Genomic DNA, 22214 nt, shown 5'->3' with positions numbered 1-22214 from the left:
CACACACACACAGTACCAGGCCTCGACCACCACCACCAGACACACTCACACAGTACCAGGCCTCGACCCCCCAACACCACCACACAGACACACCCCCCACACACACACACACACACAGTACCAGGCCTCGACCCCCCAACAACACCACCAGACACACACACACAGTACCAGGCCTCGACCCCCCACCACACCACCACCAGACAGGCACCCCCCACACCACCACCAGTACCAGGCCTCGACCCCCCAACACCACCACTAGACACACACACACAGTACCAGGCCTCGACCCCCAACACCACCACCAGACACACACACAGTACCAGGCCTCGACCCCCAACACCACCACCAGACACACACACAGTACCAGGCCTCGACCCCCCAACACCACCACCAGACACACACACACAGTACCAGGCCTCGACCCCCCAACACCACCACCAGACACACACACACAGTACCAGGCCTCGACCCCCAACACCACCACCAGACACACACACACAGTACCAGGCCTCGACCCCCCAACACCACCACCAGACACACACACACAGTAATCTCCTCCACCAAGAGATGGCTCTAGTATCGCTCTCAAAAGGAAAACAAAAATGGCTACGCTGAGCTCCCTCCAAGACAGACTGCAGGGGCTGGGGACGAGGCTCAAGGCTGAGAATGAGGCTCAGTCCCGGGATAGGATGAACACCAACCTAAATCTGGACTTCACGAGGGATAGACCAGGCTCGGAGAGGCGACCCAGACCCCGTAAGTCCTCTAGCCTCTCCAACACCACCTCCTACCATCTCAACCTAACACTTTAACCCTGACTATGACCACATTTAAGATATGTAGGTGTGTTGGAGAGGTGTTGGAGGAGGTGCAGGTGTGGTGAACTGGGCAGAAGAGTCAGTAGTAATGTGGTGTAAGGTGGAGATAACTTCACCAACTGTGATCTTCAAGTCAGTCAGCTTGATCACATGACGCGTTTTGTAGTGGTGACAGGTGTGTAGTGACAGGTGTAGTGGTGATAGGTGGGTGTAGTGGTGACAGGTGTGTAGTGGTGACAGGTGTAGTGGTGACAGGTGTGTAGTGACAGGTGTAGTGGTGATAGGTGGGTGTAGTGGTGACAGGTGTGTAGTGGTGATGGATGAGTGTAGTGGTGACAGGTGTAGTGGTGATAGGTGGGTGTAGTGGTGACAGGTGTGTAGTGACTGGTGTAGTGGTGATAGGTGGGTGTAGTGGTGACAGGTGTGTAGTGACTGGTGTAGTGGTGATAGGTGTGTAGTGGTGACAGGTGTAGTGGTGATAGGTGTGTAGTGACAGGTGTAGTGGTGACAGGTGTGTAGTGACAAGTGTAGTGGTGACAGGTGTAGTGGTGATAGGTGGGTGCAGTGGTGACAGGTGTAGTGGTGATAGGTGGGTGTAACGGTGACAGGTGTGTAGTGGTGATAGGTGGGTGTAGTGGTGACAGGTGTGTAGTGACTGGTGATAGGTGGGTGTAGTGGTGACAGGTGTGTAGTGACAGGTGTAGTGGTGACAGGTGTAGTGGTGATAGGTGGGTGTAGTGGTGACAGGTGTAGTGGTGATAGGTGGGTGTAGTGGTGACAGGTGTGTAGTGACATGTAGTGGTGATAGGTGGGTGTAGTGGTGACAGGTGTAGTGATAGGTGGGTGTAGTGGTGACAGGTGTAGTCATGATAGGTGGGTGTAGTGATGGGTAGTGGTGACAGGTGTGTGGTGACAGGTGTAGTGGTGATAGGTGTGTGGTGACAGGTGTAGTGGTGATAGGTGTGTGGTGACAGGTGTAGTGGTGACAGATGTAGTGGTGACAGGTGTAGTGGTGATAGGTGTGTAGTGACAGGTGTAGTGGTGATAGGTGTGTAGTGACAGGTGTAGTGGTGACAGGTGTAGTGGTGACAGATGTAGTGGTGACAGGTGTAGTGGTGACAGGTGTAGTGGTGATAGGTGTGTAGTGACAGGTGTAGTGGTGATAGGTGTGTAGTGACAGGTGTAGTGGTGACAGATGTAGTGGTGACAGGTGTAGTGGTGACAGGTGTGTAGTGGTGATAGGTGTGTATTGACAGGTATAGTGGTGACAGGTTTGTAGTGGGTGTACTGGTGACAAATGTAGCAGTTGTAGGTGGGTGTATAGTTACAGGTGTAGTGACAGGTGTAGTGATGATGGGTTTGTAGTGGAGGTATTGGTGACAGGTGTAGTGGTGACAGGTTTGTAGTAGATGTAATGGTGATTAGTGATGACAGGTGTGTAGTGGTTGTAGGTGGATGTAGTGGTGACGTATTTACTTGTGGAAGGTAGGTGTAGTTGTGACAGGTGTGTAGTGGGTGTATTGGTAACGAGTGTAGTGGTGACAGGTGTGTAGTGACAAGTGTGTGTTGACATGCAGTGATGATGGGTGTAGGTGAGTAGGTGACAGGTGTGTCATGGTTGTCTGTGTAATGACAGGTATGTGTTGACAGATGTAGTGGTGATGGGTGTTTAATGGTTGTAGGTGGGTGTAATGACAGGTGTTTATAGGTGGTAGGTAGGTGTAGTGGTTACAGGTATGTAGTGGTGGTGGAAGGTGTACTTGTGACATGTGTAATAACAGTTATAGTAGTGCAAGGTGTGTGATTGATGGGTGTATTAACAGGTATGCAGTGGTGAAAGGTGGTAGTAGTAATAGTAGTGACAAGTGTGTAGTGGCAGTAGGTGGGTGCAGCAGTGATAGGTGTGTAGTAGAGGCGAGTGTAGCACTGATGAGTGTGTAGTTACATGTTTAGTGGTGACAGGTGTGTAGTAGTGGTAGGTATGTGTGGCAGTGACAGATGTGATGTATAGCAGTGACAGGTGTGTAGTGGTAGGTGGATCTAGTGGTGACAGGTGTGCAGTGGTGATAGATGGGTGTAGTGGTGATGTATGTAATGGCGGTAGGTAGGTGTAGCGTTTCTGGTATGTAATGAGTGGGTGTAACAGTTACAGGTGTAATGGTGGTAGGTGGGTGCAGCAGTTGCAGGTGTAATGGTGGTAGGTGGGTGCAGCAGTTGCAGGTGTAATGGTGGTAGGTGGGTGCAGCAGTTACAGGTGTAATGGTGGTAGGTGGGTGAAGTAATTACAGGTGTAATGGTGATAGGTGGGTGTAGCAGTTACAGGCATAATGGTGGTAGGTGGGTGGGTGTAGCAGTTACAGGTGTAATGGTGGTAGGTGGGTGTAGCAGTTACAGGTGTAATGGTGGTAGGTGGGTGTAGCAGTTACAGGTGTAATGGTGGTAGGTGGGTGTAGCAGTTACAGGTGTAATGGTAGTAGGTGGGTACACCAGTTACAGGTGTAATGGTGGTAGGTGGGTGCACCAGTTACAGGTGTATTGGTGGTAGGTGGGTGCACCAGTTACAGGTGTATTGGTGGTAGGTGGGTGCACCAGTTACAGGTGTAATGGTGGTAGGTGGGTGCACCAGTTACAGGTGTAATGGTGGTAGGTGGGTGTAGCAGTTACAGGTGTAATGGTGGTAGTTGGGTGCAGCAGTTACAGGTGTAATGGTAGTAGGTGGGTGTAGCAGTTACAGGTGTAAAAGGTAGTTGGGTGTAATCTTTCAATCACCCTAAAACTAAAGAAATACTTCCTCGTATCCCTTTCCCAGGAAGTGACCTGCTGCAGTCAACTATTACAGAGGAACATATTTACTGCTAGGTTACACTTATACAAAGGTTATGGGTACAAGGAAATTTGCTCAACATTTCTATCATGTCCCAAGATTTTTATTTATTTATTTATTTATTTATTTATTATTATTTGGACATAATACATAGTTGTACAAAAGAAATACAATGGTTGAGTGTACATGCCAAAAGCCCCTTGTATGCAGAGCATTGTGGTCAGGCTTAAAATTAACTTAAGATTAACTAAGCAGCGATATATTCAGCGGTAAAAATACAGTAAACAGATTACATAGATTATTATATATAGCAGCATATGTAGAGAACCTTGTGAGTTGTGAGGCAAGAGTGCTACCACTGAATCAATGCATCGCTTTACAATTCATTTGCATTCCTAACAAGAATTTTCTTTGCCTTCATATTCCTCTAATTTGCATGCAAACCTAAATCTTCATGCTCTTGTCTTTTCAACCCAACCTCCACTGCTGTCCCCACAAATTCTCAGGGTTCTTTACAGGAGGGCCCCACTTAAACAACAGGTTAGGTTCTGTGCTACCACTGTAAAGTGAATCACTTTCAAATGCACATAAAATCCTGATAACATGTTTACACTGTCATATATTAAGTGAGCAATATAGCTAGGCCAAAAAAAATGCATGGAAGTAAACACATTACATACTTCAAAATATTTTCATCCTTAACTTAAAGTGAGTGGTGAATATATTGATTGTAGGAAGTCTAAATAAATGAAGAATAGGTATGTGTAATTGAAAACCGATATACAGCTTCCCGCTTTACAGCGTTTCGCTGTAAAGCGGGCCTGCATGTACAGTGGTACCCCGAGTTTCGTACAGCTCCCAACTCGAACAATTATGTAAGTGTATTATTGTAAGTTATTTTAAGTGTATTTTTCAGGGTCTGAAACAGACTAATCTAATTTACATTATTCCTTATGGAAACAAATTCGTTCGGTAACTGCACTCGAACAGCCTTCTGGAATGAATTATGGCCGGAACTCTGGGTACCACTGTACGTATTTACGAAATTCAATTATCCAGTGTTTGTATCAGTTGGCAGATTGCAAATAAATTAATTACCCATGGGTTTTCTGATGGTATCCATTATTTTTTTGAAAACTAGCCATAAGATTTCATTCAAATTATACTTATTGTTTTTTCCATGTGTATTTAAAGGTGTAGATATCACTTGCTTTTATGTGGGTTTGAAAATGTTTCTCTGATTTATTTAGGGTACATATTGGGTGTAGCCAGTTTCCTGTCTTCCATCTTCCTTTTAGGTTCCTTGCTGTGCTGATGGATATATTTTTTTTTTTTTTTTTGTGCCAACATGGAAAGTTTCTTGCATCAACTGCATTTCAGGTCACTTGTAAGGTACTTTTTTGCATTACAGTTCCAATAGGAGAATCCAGATTGACAGAACGACCCAACACCATCTCAGGACGGCAGAGAGAAAGACCAAAAATAGAATTGCCTTTATTTTTTGAACCTCGTCAACAACAACCAGACCTTCCAGAATTAGATGCACATGTAAAGGAAATCACTAGAAAAAATGGTAACCTAATTATAGAGAGCAAGGTAAGTTATGAGGAAAATGCTTTTGTTCATAAGTGCACTTGGCATGTGTCCATAATATAACTGAAACCCATTTTAATACAGTGGACCCCCGCTTAACGATCACCTCCAAATGCGACCAATTATGTAAGTGTATTTATGTAAGTGCGTTTGTACGTGTATGTTTGGGGGTCTGAAATGGACTAATCTACTTCACAATATTCCTTATGGGAAAAAATTCAGTCAGTACTGGCACCTGAACATACTACTGGAATGAAAAAAGTTCGTTAACCGGGGGTCCACTGTACTTTTTTTTTTCCAACAAGTCGGCCGTCTCCCATCTAGGCAGGGTGACCCAAAAAGAAAGAAAATCCCCAAAACGAAAATACTTTCATCATCATTCAACACTTTCACCTCACTCATACATAATCACTGTTTTTGCAGAGGCACCCAGATACAACAGCTTAAAAGCATATACAGTGGACCCCTGACTTACGATATTAATCCGTTCCTGACAGCACATCGTAAGACGAAATTATCGTAAGTTGAATTAATTTTCCCCATAAGAAATAATGGAAATCAAATTAATCTGTTCACGACGCCCAAAAGTATGAAAAAAAAATTTTTTTTACCACATGAAATATACATTTTCTTACACACAAAACGAAGAATACATGCACAAAATATATTGTGCATGTACTATTGTACTAAATGAAGAATAAATGACACTTACCTTTATTGAAGATGTAGTGATGAGAGATGAGACACTGTGTCCTGGGAGTGCTTTTTCCTCCTAAGTAATGTAGGTCCTGTTTGGCATTTTCTTCCAGACCAGGCCTTATCACACTGTGTATGCCACTACGATTCTTAAATCTCTCAAACCAACCTTTGCTGGCCTTAAATTCACCAATATGAACACTAATTCCAGGCATTTTTTCCTGTTCACCTGGGTGTTAGTCGACTGGTGTGGGTCGCATCCTAGGGGACAAGATTAAGGACCCCAATAGAAATATGTTAGACAGTCCTTGATTATACACTACTTTCTTGGGTTATCCTGGGTGGCTAACCCTCTGGGGTTAATTGTTTCTCGATAAGCCACACTAATAAGTCTCTCCACATCTTTGAGTAGTACAGCTGACCGTGGTGCAGCAGCAGCTGACAGTGCTACAGCAGCAGCAGCAGCTGACGGTGCTATAGTAGCAGCAGCAGCTGACTATGGTGCAGCAGCAGCTGACGGTGCTACAGTAGCAGCAGCAGCTGACAGTGCTATAGTAGCAGCAGCAGCTGACCATGGTGCAGCAGCAGCTGACTATGGTGCAGCAGCAGCTGACGGTGCTACAGCAGCAGTTGACTGTGGTACGATAGTATTTCGATAGTATTTCTCACCCTTTTTACCACAGGGTTGGCACTAGAAGCTTTCTTTGGGCCCATGGTGGCTAATTTAGCAGTTACAAGCACTAAAAACACTGGAATAATACAAAATTTATCGAATGTATGCATGCAACCGTGTCAGCCCCGGCTTGTAAACAATGTCACACTAGCTCAGCTGAGGGGCTCAGGCCAGACAGATGCGTGGATGCTACGGGACGAATGACATAAGTCGAGTTTTTCAACGTATGTCAGGGTCAAATTTTTACACTGACAAGCATCGTAAGTCGGTTTCGTAGGTCAAGTACATCGTAAGTCGGGGGTCCACTGTATAAAGATACAATATAAAAAGTGACCTGAAATAATAAACTCCATATAGAATATAATATCAGGGCCCAAATTATATATATATATACAGTCCTATTACACATCCCTCCAAGCTGCCAATATCCCAAACCCCTCCTTTAAAGTGCAGGCATTGTACTTCCCATTTCCAGAACTCAAGTCCAGCTATATAAAAATAACCAGTTTCCCTGAATCCCTTCAGCAAATATTACCCTGCTCACACTCCAACAGCTCGTCAGGTCCCAAAAACCGTTCTTCTCCATTCAGTCCTATCTAACACGCTCATGCACGCTTGCTGGAAGTTCAGCCTCGCCCACAAAACCTCCTTTACCGCCTCCCTCCAACCTTTTCGAGGACGACCCTTACCCCGCCTTCCTTCCCCTAAAGATTTATACGCTCTCCATTCTACTTTGATCCATTCTCTCTAAATGATCAAACCACCTCAACAACCCCTCTTCAGCTGTCTGACTAATACTTTTATTAACTCCACACCTTCTCCTAATTTCCACACTTCAAATTCTCTGCATAATATTTACACCACACATTTTCCTTATACAGGGCATCTCCACTACCTCCAACCGCTTCCTCACTGCAGCATTTACAACCCAAGCTTCACACCCTTATAAGAGTGTTGGTACCACTATACTTTCATACATTCCCTTCTTTGCCTCCATTGATAACGTTTTTTTGTCTCCTCATATACCTCAACGCACCACTCGCCTTTTTTCCCTCGTCAATTCTATGGTTGACCTCATCCTTCATAAACCCATCCGCTGACACATCAACTCCCAAACATCTGAAAACATTCACTTCTTCCATACTCCTCCTCTCCAATGTGATATCCAATTTTTCTTTATCTAAATCATTTGATACCCTCGTCACCTTACTCTTATCTATGTTCACTTTCAACTTTCTACCTTTACACCCTCCCAAACTCGTCAATTAACATAAGAACACCATCCAAGGAATTATAACAGCTTATAAAAGTTAGTATGGTATTTTCTAATTGAACTTCTTTTTCAGAGTCCTTCTTAACCCCTTGACTGTCACAACCCCAAATCCTGAGGTGTCTCCTGGTGTTGCAAAATTTCCGAAAAAAAAAAAAATCTTATGATATGATAAAGAATCTTTTCCTGATTGTAATGACACCAAAAGAACGAAATTTGATGGAAAACTGACGGAATTACGCTCTCGCAAAGTTTGCGACCTCTGCAATATTTACGAATTGGCAATTTCGCCCACTTTGAGCCCTATTTTCAGCTAATTCCGTTGTTCCAGTTGACCAAAGTCATAGCTATTTCTCTAGAACTCCATTTTTTCTATCGATCGAGTACAAGAAACTTCCCGTTTACCGATTTCAACTACCCAATAACGTGGTCAGAAATTTGCAGTTTGGGCAATTTCACGAAAATTAAAAAATATGACAATTTCAAAATAGGGTCCAGAATGAACAATGCAGACATTCCTGGCTCTAAAATAACATTTTCTTTGTTCATCAGTCACTTCTCCAGGCCCTTCTGATATTGCTCTTGCTTTCTATTTTAAATTTTTATTCAAACAAAAAATAGAAGATTTACTGTTATGCAGACTACTGCAATATTGTAATAATTGTGTAAATAATGTCAACCCATTCATGACTGCATATCAGAATGGCTACTTGGACATTTATTGGAAAATGACATCATTTGTTTACTTTTGAACATCGGCAAAAATCAAACATTTCCCCTACTTTGAGCTCCATTTCAAGGTTCTTTTCATAGAAAAACAATCAAAATCACCTCTATTTCTATAATATGTTTTCCATTTTATCAAATGAGACCAAGAAAACGAGAATACAACCATAAATACTATACGAAAATACACCACAAAGTTGGCATTTTAATAAAAAAAAACGGTCGGAGTTTTTTTTCTCATTATGCACTGCGTGCTACAGGATTTTTTTTATATGGTGCACACTGACCACACAGACCCATTCTCTCACATGTGGGCCTACCAGCTTTCTCCTGCTTGATTTGAAGCCGCTAGAATTTATGAGTATAAGTCAAATAGGGTGGCTCGTAAGACATATATTTATGACTGAAACAGTCAAAGGCTTAAATGCTCTGGCAGGCTTACTCTATCCACCCTCCATCCTGACAGTGCCATTATATTATTTCTTAACTGACACAGATTTACTATGTCAACTGTGATCCTTTTTCCCCTCCCTTTCCCTCCTTTCCTTTCTCCTGATGTCCTTCCCTCAACATCTCAGCTTCTCATTTACCATCTCTCACCCAATGTGCAGCGCCAAATGACCCGTACAGGTTTAAAATAAAATTTGTGAATAATTGTAACCTTGAGACAGTATACTGAAATATGTGATAAATATTTATCATCCTTAGATGACTTATCTCAATTTCAGAAATATAAAAGTTCCATAGAAGATATGGAATACATATCAGAATTAGGCAATGGTACCTCTGGCAATGTTGTCAAAATGCTTCACAAATCTTCCAAAAAAGTTATTGCTGTTAAGGTTAGTGTTTAGAATGTTTATTTTTTTATTACTGTATATTGTAGCGTGCCTCTACCATATCTTCATTGATAAATGAGACATTTCTGCAACATTTGGGTGTCTTTCCAGACTAAAGATACCCAAATGTTGCACAAGTGTCTCATTTATCAATCTGTTGGTTTTCTAAACCATTTATTCACATATCTTCATTGTATGCCTTGTAAACCTCAAATTTATTGATTTTTAAGTTTACATAACTAGACTGGAAATGCTATGATGGCAGTACAGTACAGTAAGTCCTCACTTAACGTCATCACTAGGTTCTTGGAAACTGCGACTGTAAGCGAAACGATATAGTATAACGAAACCAATTTTACCATAGGCTAGTTTTGTTTCTAATGTCACAGGTGCACAGCTCACCTTTAGCACTCATTTCAAGAAGGTTAAATAAAGGAATAAATGCTTGCAAAGTGAAAATTGTAAGGAGGAGCATCTACTGCCCTGTAGTTCACAAGCAAACGATAACAAATATGGCAGGCTTGCTGAGTGCTTTCATACCGCATCGTTTATTGTTGTGCATTTGTATGGTTATCATATTTTTACAAATTTTTATTTTACAATAATTTGTATAATTTTTTCTCATTAACATTATAAATGAAATGACGTTATTAGAGGACTTGCTGTATATTAAAGAATAGTTAAATGCTGAAAGATAAGCTTAAAGTAAGTCTTATTAACTTTTAAAATTTCTTTCCCAAAACAGCAAATGCGGCGCTCGGGCAACATGGAGGAGACTAAACGCGTTTTCTTTGACCTTGAGGTTGTATTAAAATCACACGATTGTCCATATATCGTACAGTGTTTAGGGTGCTTCATCACAGACTCGGATGTGTGGATCTGTATGGAGCTGATGGCCACTTGCCTTGACAAGCTCACCAAACGATACAAACAGCCGATACCTGAACCTATCCTGGGGAAAATTTCTGTGGCTGTAAGTTTTGCTTCAAATTTATTTGCTTTGATTATCCATTTACTTATTTATGATCACCTGTTTGTAGCTACATGAGCAGAGCTAAGCTGGCAGTGACCCATCTTCATTATTTACTTTGTTGTAAAGCTTTTCAAGGCTTTTAGTAATTGCAGCACTTGATATTTCCTCATGTAAATCATTCCAACATTCTTCCACTCTGGAGAAAATCTTTTTGTGTGTTTAAGAAAGTTATATTCTCTTAGATATTTGTTTAATTAAACATTTTCTTGCAGCCTAGTGTTCTGATGAGCATTGATATTTTAAAAGTATAGTTTATTAACTACAGTATCATACAACTCCCAGTAATAAACTTTCCAGGGTTCTTGAGTCATAAATGATGTAATCCCCAAGTAAAAAAAAAAAAAAAACTCTGTTCACAGTAATACAGATAAATACTTATATCTGAGACACATTATCCAAAAGTCCCTCAGAACAGATTCATTTTAATTTCCTATATATTTTTTCTTTCAATGAGCCGGCCTTATCCCACCGAGGCACGGTGGCCCAAAAGGAAAAATGGAAGTTTTTTCCCTTTTAAATTTAGTAATACGTATATACAGGAGAAGGGGTTACTAGCCTCTTGCTCCTAGCATTTTAGTCGCCTCTTATGACATGCATGGCTTATGGAGGAAGACTTCTATTCCACTTCCCCATGGAGATAAGAGGAAATAAACAAGAACAAGAGCTAGTAAGAAAATAGAAGAAAACCCAGTGGGGTGTGTATATATATGATAAGGGTAAGTAAAAGTAGCAAGACGTACCTAAAATCTTGCATGTTTATGAGACAGAAAAAAGACACCAGCAATCCTACCATCATGTAAAACAATTACAGGCTTTCGTTTCACACTCACTTGGCAGGATGGTAGTACCTCCCTGGGTGGTTGCCGTCTACCAACCTACTACCTAGGAATTTTCTATTTATAATTTATTAATGAAACTCTGGAAGAAATATTCCCAAAACCAAGACTTTTCAGATACTTTATTGTGTGCTACTTTTCTGTGGTCTAACACTTTTTTAGTGGTGAGAGTGATTACGTCAGTAGATATTGTTGGTTGCACTGGCTTGGGCTTCTCATGCCAAAGTTAATTAGCTTTGGTGACTAACAGAAACCTACAGATTGTGTGTGTGTTGTGCAGATACTCGTATATGTACATACTTTTTTTTTCTACCCTTGATTGTCCTATCACTGTCCAACCAGTTCTCCAATTAAGGCAGCCAGTTTCATTTGAATTGCTTTTGTTTATTTTTATTTTTTTTTTTTAACAAGTTGGCTGTCTCCCACCGAGGCAGGGTGACCCAAAAAGAAAGAAAATCCCCCAAAAAGAAAATACTTTCATCATCATTCAACACTTTCACCTCACTCATACATAATCACTGTTTTTGCAGAGGTACCCAGAACACAACAGTTTAGAAGCATATATGTATAAAGATACACAACATATCCCTCCAAACTGCCAATATCCCAAACCCTCCTTTAAAGTGCAGGCATTGTACTTCCCATTTCCAGTACTCAAGTCTGGCTATATAAAAATAACCAGTTTCCCTGAATCCCTTCACTAAATATTACCCTGCTCACACTCCAACAGCTCATCAGGTCCCAAATACCATTCGTCTCCATTCACTCCTATCTAACATGCTCACACATGCTTATAGGAAGTCCAAGCCTCTCGCCCACAAAACCTCCTTTACCCCCTCCCTCCAGCCTTTTCAAGGACGACCCTTACCCCGCCTTCTTTCCCCTACAAATTTATACGCTCTCCATGTCATTTTACTTTGATCCATTCTCTCTAAATGACCAAACCACCTCAACAACCCCTCTTCAGCCCTCTGACTAATATTTTATTAACTCCGCACCTTCTAATTTCCTCACTCCGAATTCTCTGCATAATATTTACACCACACATTTCCCTTAGAGAGGACATCTCCACCGCCTCCAACTGCCTCTTTGCTGCAGCATTTACAACCCAAGCTTCACACTCGTATAAGAGTGTTGGTACCACTATACTTTCATACATTCCCTTCTATGCCTCCATTGATGATGTTTTTTGTCTCCACATATACCTCAATGCACCACTCACCTTTCTTCCTTCATAAATTCTATGGTTTACCTCATCCTTCATACATCCATCCGCTGACACGTCAATTCCCAAATACAGTGGACCCCCGCATAACGATCACCTCCGAATGCGACCAATTATGTAAGTGTATTTATGTAAGTGTGTTTGTACGTGTATGTTTGGGGGTCTGAAATGGACTAATCTACTTCACAATATTCCTTATGGGAACAAATTCGGTCAGTACTGGCACCTGAACATACTTCTGGAGTGAAAAAATATCATTAACCGGGGGTCCACTGTATCTGAAAACATTCACTTCTTCCATATTCCTCCTCTCCAATTTGATATCCAATTTTTCTTTATCTAAATCATTGGATACCCTCATCACCTTGCTTTTTTCTATGTTCACTTTCAACTTTCTACCTTTACACACACTCCCAAACTCGTCCACTAACCTTTGCAACTTTTCTTTAGAATCTCTCATGAGCACAGTATCATCAGCAAAAAGTAACTGTGTCAATTCCCATTTTGCATTTGATTCCCCATAATTTAATCCCACCCCTTTCCCAAACACCCTAGCATTTACTTCTTTTACAACCCCATCTATAAATATATTAAACAACCATGGTGACATTACACATCCCTGTCTAAGACCCACCTTTACCGGGAAGTAGTCTCCCTCTCTTCTACACACCCTAACCTGAGCCTCACTATCCTCATAAAAACTCTTTACAGCATTTAGTAATTTACTACCTATTCCATATATTTGCAACATCTGCCACATTGCTCCCCTATCCACTCTATCATATGCCTTTTCTAAACCCATAAATGCAATGAAAACTTCCCTACTTTTATCTAAATACTGTTCACATATATGTGTGAGCATGTTCGATGGGAGTGAAGGGAGACGAATGATATTTGGGACCTGACGATCTGTTGGAGTGCGAGCAGGGTAATATTTAGTGAAGGAGTTCAGGGAAACCGGTTATTTTTATATAGCCGAACTTAAGTTCTGGAAATGGGAAATACAATGCCTGCACTCTAAAGGAGGGGTTTGGGATATTGGCAGTTTGGAGGGATATGTTGTGTATCTTTATACGTATATGTTTCTAAGCTGTTGTGTTCTGAGCACCTCTGCAAAAGCAGTGATTATGTGTGAGTGAGGTGAAAGAGTTGAATGATGATGAAAGTACTTTTTTGGGGATTTTCTTTTTTGGGTCACCCTGCCTCGGTGGGAGACGGCCGACTTGTTAAAAAAAAAAAATATATGCTTCAATGTAAACACTTGATCTACACATCCCCTACCCACTCTAAAACCTCTTTGCTCATCTATAATCCTATTCTGTCTTGCCTCCAATTCTTTCAATAATAACCCTACCATACACTTTTCCTGGTATACTCAGTAAACTTATTCCTCTATAATTTTTACAAATCTCTTTTGTCCCCCTTCCCTTTATATAAAGGAACTATACATGCTCTCTGCCAAACCCTAGGTACCTTCCCCTCTTTCAAACATTTATTAAACAATAATACCAACCACTATATCCCCCCTGCTTTTAACATTTCTGTCATGATCCCGTCAGTTCCAGCTGCTTTACCCCCCTTTCATTCTACGTAATGCCTCGCGCACCTCCCCCACACTCACATCCTGCTCTTCTTCACTCCTAAAAGATGGTTTATTTTTGTGTATTTGAAATGGACTACAAATTTAACAGTTATCATTCTTGATCAGGTTTGATTAACATATTTTAGCCTAATACGTACACTAAATCCTCGATGTCATGAACTAATGGTGGGAGTCTCCAAGTGACTGTTAAATCAGAATAATATAATAAATGCAGTTAAAGCACTCAGGTACTCTGTTGTATAGCTAATACAGGAGGACACCACTTATATGGCAGGTTAGGTTCCAGGTTACCACTGTAAACTGCAAATTGATGTAAAACTATTTTTTTTTTCATTTATAAATGCATGGGTTTACTCTATCATACACATACTAAGTTAGCAATAGAACTAGGCATTAAAAAACAAAAGTAAAACACACATAAAGTACACTCATTACTTACCTTCAAATATTTGTAATCTTAATGTATGGTGACAGGCGAGTAGTATTTATTGTAGAAAGTTAGATGTGGTAGTTCACCCAGCTACCACACCTACATGAAATATGCAACATTTAGAGTGCCCCAGAGCTATTATTATTATTATTATTTTTATTATGTATGTATGTATGTATGTATGTATGTATGTATGTATGTATGTATGTATGTATGTATGTATGTATGTATTTATTTATTTATTTATTTATTTATATTTATTTATTTATTTTTATTTTTTCCAACAAACCGGCCATATCCCACCGAGACAGGGTGGCTCAAAAAGAAAAACAAAAGTTTCTCTTTTTATAAATTTAGTAATATATACAGGAGAAGGGGTTACTAACCCCTTCCTCCTGGCATTTTAGTCGCCTCTTACAACACGCATGGCTTACGGAGGAAGAATTCTGTTCCACTTCCCCATGGAGTTAAGAGGAAATAAACAAGAACTAGAAAGAAAATAGCAGAAAACCCAGAGGGGTGTGCGTGTATATATATGCTTGTACGTACATGTATGTGTAGTGTGACCTAAGTGTAAGTAGAAGTAGCAAGACGTACCTGAAATCTTGCATGTTCATGAGACAGAAAAAAGGACACCAGCAATCCTACCATCATGTAAAACAATTACAGGCTTTTGTTTTACACTCGCTTGGCAGGACGGTAGTACTTCCCTGGGCGGTTGCTGTCTACCAACCTTCTACCTACAATTATTATTATTATTATTATTATTATTATTATTATTATTATTAATATTATTAATTTTTTTTTTTTTTTTTTTTTTCTCAACAAGTCGGTCGTCTCCCACCGAGGCAGGGTGATTATTATTATTATTACCATCAACATGCCTTTTGATTTTTTGTTCTTAAAAAAATAATGAGATTTACTGTTATGCAGACTACTGCATTAGTGTAGAAATGGTATAAATAATATCGGCGCACTTGTGAAAGCATATTAGACTCACCAGTTGACGTGCATTGGACTCTTAGCATGATTTGTTTACTTTTGAACTTTGGTAAAAATCGAACATTTCTGCTACTTTGAGCTCAATTTCAAGGTACTTTTCATTGCAGAACCAGTCAGAATCATCTCAATTTCTGTAATATGTCTTCCATTCTATACAATGAGACCAGGAAAACTAGAATACATCAATAAATACCATATGAAAATACAGTGCAATATCGCTGTTTTAAACCAAAAACAGTCAGTTTTTTTTTCTCATTACGCACTGTGTACTGCAGGATTTTTTTTTATACTGCGCACACTGACCGCATAGACCCATTCTTTCATATGTAGGCCTACCAGCTTTCTCTTGCTAGATTTGAGGGCGCTAGAATTTATGCATACTAGTACGTCAAAAACCCTGGCACGTAAGCCGTACTAGTACGGCCGAAACCCTGAAAGAGTTAAAAGTTTATAGTGGAGGTATTTGTTATATGAAAAGCGTTTTGTGATATTTGATTAACAAACATTCCTTCCATTTCAGACTTTAAAAGCTCTTCATTACCTAAAGGAGTCTCATGGTGTAATTCACCGTGATGTGAAGCCTTCCAACATTCTTCTTGATGAACGTGGAAACATTAAACTGTGTGACTTCGGGATCTCAGGGAGACTAGTCGATTCTAAGGCCAAGACTCGGAGTGCTGGCTGTGCTGCATATATGGCGGTAAGGTGGCAGTTTTATTACAGCATTTACCAAAGTTTTCATTGTCATTTGTACTGTAAGACTAGCAGAATGCTAGCCATCTCCCACTGAGGCCTCCAGGACTCAAATCCAGCTAACTGGCTTCCCTGAATTCCTTCATAAAAGTTACCTTGCTTGCACTCCAGCAGCACGTTGTCATAAATACTACTCTCCTATCTAACATGTTTATACATGCCTGTTGAATGTCCAAACTCTTCACATATAAAACTTCCTTTACCCCCTCCCTCCAACCTTTCCAAGGATGACCTACCCTGCCTTCCTTTAACTCCAGATTTATACGCCCTCCAAGTCATCTTATTTTGCTCCATCCTCTCTAAATGTTTAAACCACCTCAAGAACCCCTCCGCAGCCCTCTAGATAATACTTTTAGTAACCCCCCGCACCTCCTCCTAATCTCCAAACTACAAATTTTCTGCATAATATTTGCACCACACATTGCGCTCATACATGATATCTCCACTACCTTCAGCCTCCTTCTCACTACAGCATTCACAAGCCATGCTTCACACACATACCATGGATAATGTTCTTTGTCTTTACAGATGCCTTGGCAAACCTCCTACCTTTTTCCTGTTTATTCTATGGTTCACCTCATCTTTCATTGACTTGTCCACCTACAAATCCACTCCCAAATATCTGAGCATATTAACCCGTAAACAGTCCAAACCTATATATACGTTTTTTCAACATTTGAAAGTATGTAAAAAAAGTAGATCTTTTTGTTTTTTTACATTTGAAAATGTGTAAAAAAACTTTGATCTACTTCTTTTGTTTGTTAAATTTGAAAATATGTAAAAAAAACGTAGATCTACTTTTGTAGCACTACACATGTGAACATAGATCTGCTTGGACCGTTTATGGGTTAATAGGTTTTAAAGTTATTAATTATGAATAATAAGAAAGAAGAAGAGTAATGAGAGATGGAAAGAGCAAGTGAGATAGTTGATTGTTTATACAATACATTACTTTTGACCCGTTTTATTTTTTCAAGTAGGGTTGTTGTTTTACCACATTTTAGAATATTTATTTGGTGTATTTTATGCATAGGGTGCAGTAGGTTCCTCATAAAATAACCCAAAGGTCTTTTGATAGCCGGAAAGGATAGACCCGCCTGACCCTACGAAGCCAGATTACGACATCCGTGCAGATGTTTGGAGTTTGGGCATCACACTGGTTGAACTTGCAACTGGCCAGTTTCCATACAAAGACTGTCGTAATGACTTTGAGGCAAGTTTAATATAGAGTGGTCTTCAGTTTGTTTCTCTTGTAAATTGGTGAAATACCTGAATTTCATTCTTGATGCATACACTGTACTACATGTTCATCATACATAGTTTTTATCTGGAAAATTATTGCTTGGGGGTTAAATGTTATTTCCACCATAATGCATCTCTGCTCACCCACTAATAGACAAAGTTTGTTTGACCTTGGCATCACACTTTGTGTTGGACTCTTTATCTTCGTCTTGCACAGCTTAGCTGCTAGTATCATGTTTAAGCTAACTTTACTATGTTTCGTGGATGTAGGTACTGACCAAAGTTCTCCAGGATGACCCGCCCTCTCTGCCAAAAGATGGTACTTTCAGCCCCGAATTCTGTGAATTTGTAAATGATTGGTAAGTCAGTTTTCCCAGCTAGTATCTTGTTGGTAGAAGGCTCTGTACATTGTTCATCTCACAAAATTCCATAACTTCCAAATAATTTAATCAAAGCTTGTGTTTTTATAATAGAACATTTAGGGTGGAAACACCACTTAGGGAGTAGGGTTTATTTCAGGTATGCTACCTTATAAGACTTGTAAATATAAAGTGGAAATCTATGGGTGGTTGTTTATAGAGGGGGAAGGAATACCACGATTGAGGTGAAGGATGAGGCACACAGTCAAAACTAGTGATAATATAATGTACATGGGCAGGTTGCATTGGGGAACATTCACAGTTGTCTAGTGTTTTACACTTTTTCTCTCCTAACAGGTTGTAATACATCTATATTAACCCTTAAACTGTCCAAACGTAGATCTACATTTTTTCAACATTTGAAAATACGTAAAAAAACGTAGATCTACTTTTGGAGCACTGTACATGTGAACGTAGATCTATGTTTGGACAGTTTAAGGGTTAATAGCCTTGTTTGGTTGAATATTGTATTGAATGGCTGCAATGTTCAAAAAAATCTCTCCTAATTTGAGCTCCACATGTGATGATTAGGTGTAATAGTTAGTGTGTGTGTGTATTACTAGGGATGGATTAAGGGGTAGGTCAGCTGGGCAGCAACTCAGTGCGCTGATTTATAAGAGGTGCCAAAACACGAATACTAGAAAAAACTTATAGATACACTACTAAAATTTCCATGTGCATTAAGTTAAAATGTTATGTTAAAATAAAACAAGAGGTATATATTAAATTTTTAGCTTTGTTAGGACTAGTAGAAAATCAGTTTTATCTGTCTCCACTAAAGAAGTGTTGAAAGAAATATTTAAAAAAATGTTGGTACTAGTGTAAGGGTGCCAGAATTATATGATCCAGTACTGTGTATAACTTTAACATTGTTAGTATTTTGTATGCACCCAGCATACCTGAAATTTTACCAGCTTGTGCTGTTTTGTCTTTAGTGGTTGTGAATGTTGCAGTGAGGAGGAGGCTGGAGACAGTGAGATATGTCTGAGGGCAATGTGTGGTGTGAATATTATGCAGAATTTGTAGTTTTGAGGTAAGGAGGAGGTGAGGAGTTACTAAAAGTACGGTACAGAATCCTTTATCCAAGATTCCAAAATTCTAAAACCTTCAAAATCCGAAAGTTTTTCATGTTAACATGACACACCACAAATGGATCATTCAGTGTAAGGTGTGGGGGAGCTAAATCTTTTGTTTTTTAAGTCAAGACAGATGAGCTTCATATTTGTACTAGTGCCAGTTTGTTGTCAGCAGCAATTACTGTATTTTATGGCTTTGAAGATGGTCCCCCCCCCCCAAATAAGTCTCAAAAATTTACCCCAGCATTTTGGAGGCCAAAAGTTGCATTGCTCATAGTCCTCAACCTAAGCTTAGAGAAGTGTTTCGATACTAGGCAGTAATCTAAGCTCGTGTATACGACTCGATAATAAATTACGTAAACTGTTTTGCATAAAACAAAAATAATCATAAATCGTAAAAATTTGTTGGCATTTAGCACCAGTACGTTAAGGTAAACCAGATGATGGAGTCAAATGTGCTACAGGTAGTATCAAACCACCTGGTAATAATATTTTTACTCCCCTCCAATGATCCTGATATTAACCTTTTTTGGGGTCTGTGCCGTAGTACTATGGCTTTGAGCTCAGGGTCTGTGCCATAGCTGTGAACAGTAAATTTTGGCCTAAATGTAAGAGAATGGTTCTGTGTGGTGAGTGTGCACAATATAAAAAAAAATCCTGCCCTATGCAGTGCATGATGGAAACACAACTGTGACTGTGTATATGGTTTAAAATGATGACTTTGCAGTGTATTTATGGAGCATTTTTATGCTTTTATTCTCAGTTTCTTAGTATCATATGATATGTTACAGAAAGATATGTTGCAGAAATAGAGATGATTTTGTTTGATATAATGAGTGGAAGTAGCTTAAAATTAAACTCAAAGTGGCAGAAATATTAAATTTTTGTCGATATTCCAGTGGACACTAATCTCATGTCATCTAATGTGTCCAACTGGCTGGTCTAATATGTGTTCACTATTGTGCTGACATTATTTATAAAATTACTATTACAATAATGCAGTTGCCTGCATAACAGTAAATCTCCTTTCTTTCTTTCAACACACCAGCCGTATCCCACGAAGGCAGGGTGGCCCAAAAAGAAAAACGAAAGTTCCTCTTTTTAAATTTAGTAATTTATACAGGAGAAGGGGTTACTAGCCCCTTGCTCCCGGCATTTTAGTCGCCTCTTACGACACGCATGGCTTACGGAGGAAGAATTCTGTTCCACTTCCCCATGGAGAGTAAATCTCCTATTAATTAAATAGTAAAATCAGTAAATTTAAAAACCATTAACAAAATATTTTTAAAATGCATGAAAAAACCATCACAAATCAGTCCTAGCAGTAAACACATACACTTGCACACATTGAGACAGGGAGTAGAAAGAGAACACAGCCAGTCACAACAAGAAATAGCTACACACACTGAAGAAGAGATGGTTGATTGAGATTTAGCAAATCTAGAATAATTGAGAACAATGCATAATGTGTTATTTTTTAAACCAATAGTGTTAGTGCATTTTTTGGAACTTTCACATAAATTTAGTGCATTTTTAGTTCTGTTATGTAAATTCAGCACATTTTATGAAAGTCCTTTCCAAGACTTAGCCAGTCAGAATTGGGGGGGATTTCTCTTCTTTTTTTTTGCAAGCAGTAATCATGGTTTTTGGTACAGTACCATGTTTAGACTTTGATCCCACCCCCAAGCTGTCCCATTTTATAGATGTAAATATACAAATATTCCAAAATAGGAAAAAATCCGAAATCCGAAACACTTCCGGTCCCAAGCATTTTGGATAAAGGATTTTCATCTTTATTATCAAGAGGGCTGAGGAGGGGTTGTTTAGGTGGTTTAGACAGTTAAAGATGGAGAAAAATGTCCCTCCAAACTTGAACTAATAAATTTAGTAATGCATGTCTCAGTCTCTCTATTAGTGCAGTCTATTCTCTACCCCTTTGTAAGCAACCGTTGCTCTGTATTTTCATATATCTGATGAAGTTCTATAGTGGGATGTGTTATTTGTAATAATCTATGCCCTGTATGGTAGTCATTACAATATGCAGATACATCAGTAATTCTGAAGGAAGAACTGTAATAATACTTTCATTTTTTGACTTTTTTACTTGGCATTACCATTTACTTGAGCATTGGAGTACTCTTGCATGAACACAATGCTCTCATCCTAGTTAATTATATTGTTCTCTTACTATTACTCCATCTAATTCTGAATATTTATCCACTTGTATTTCTTGTCAGACAAATAATCACCAGCTGTTTCAGTGCCCTTTTTTTTTTTTGTACTGTACATCAATTTTACTGGCCAGGAGCTGATATCCTACACTATTTGCTTTTGCCAGGTTTTTTCTTTTTGCATTTAGTAACTTGAGGCGACTAAAATGCTGGAAGCAACGGGCTAGTAACCCCTTCTGCATAAATTACTAAATTTGAATGGAAAAAACTTTTTTTTTTCTTTTTAGGTAACCCTGCCTTGGTGGGATATGGCCAGTTTGTTCAAAAAGCAAAATTAGTAACTTGTACAGGAGAAGGGGTTACTAGCCCCTTGCTCCAGTCATTTTAGTCGCCTCTTGTGACACTCATGGTTTACAGAGGAAGGATTCTTCTCCACTTTCCTTGGAGTCTTGGCCAGCTGTGATAATAAAATTAATATGATGATAAGTTTTGCTGATCAGTTGATAGGTAAATTAATAGTAAAGTATTTAGAGAGAGGAATCTAAAAATAAAAGCCTTTTCAAAATGCAGTATGTTTTTAAGAGTAATGTGTTAAAGTACTCTGATGCTTATGAGCAGGTATAATAATTGCAATAAATTACACTAATTTCATAATAGTTGAGATGATGTACATAAAGATTTCATGTTGCAGCCTTATTAAAGAGTATCGCCACCGCCCAAAGTACAAGAAACTTCTCGACTATCCCTTTATTAAGAAGTACGAACAGAAAAAGGTGGATGTCTCAGCATGGTTTGCAGGTATGTATTCTTTTTTTTTTTTTCTCAACAAGTCGGCCGTCTCCCACCGAGGCAGGGTGACCCAAAAAAGAAAGAAAATCCCCAAAAAGAAAATACTTTCATCATCATTCAACACTTTCACCACACTCGCACATTATCACTGTTTTTGCAGAGGTGCTCAGAATACAACAGTTTAGAAGCATACACA

At 39.5% G+C, this 22214-nt stretch overlaps 1 protein-coding gene across 5 annotated transcripts in view; it reads left to right on the top strand.

Annotated features, from left to right (window-relative positions):
* The first annotated feature begins 511 nt into the window (after positions 1–511).
* The window catches only part of hep (hemipterous), a 73096-nt gene continuing 51393 nt past the window's right edge, over positions 512–22214 (top strand). Inside the window, exons 1-8 of one of the 5 annotated variants that reach the window (XM_053789857.2) lie at positions 512–756; positions 5054–5238; positions 9329–9442; positions 10185–10412; positions 16089–16268; positions 17400–17534; positions 17834–17922; positions 21921–22027. In XM_053789857.2, coding sequence (XP_053645832.2) covers positions 603–756; positions 5054–5238; positions 9329–9442; positions 10185–10412; positions 16089–16268; positions 17400–17534; positions 17834–17922; positions 21921–22027 — 1192 coding nt within the window. In that variant the 5' untranslated portion in view covers positions 512–602. The remainder of the gene's footprint in view (positions 757–5053; positions 5239–9328; positions 9443–10184; positions 10413–16088; positions 16269–17399; positions 17535–17833; positions 17923–21920; positions 22028–22214) is intronic. The other 4 variants (XM_053789856.2, XM_053789858.2, XM_070099555.1 and 1 more) reach the window with 4 other exon arrangements.

Source organism: Cherax quadricarinatus, chromosome 68 (assembly GCF_038502225.1).
Source record: "Cherax quadricarinatus isolate ZL_2023a chromosome 68, ASM3850222v1, whole genome shotgun sequence".
Taxonomy (NCBI): Eukaryota; Metazoa; Arthropoda; class Malacostraca; order Decapoda; family Parastacidae; genus Cherax; species Cherax quadricarinatus.
Note: the sequence above shows the minus strand (reverse complement) of the source record. Positions and strands in the feature narration are given on the sequence as shown.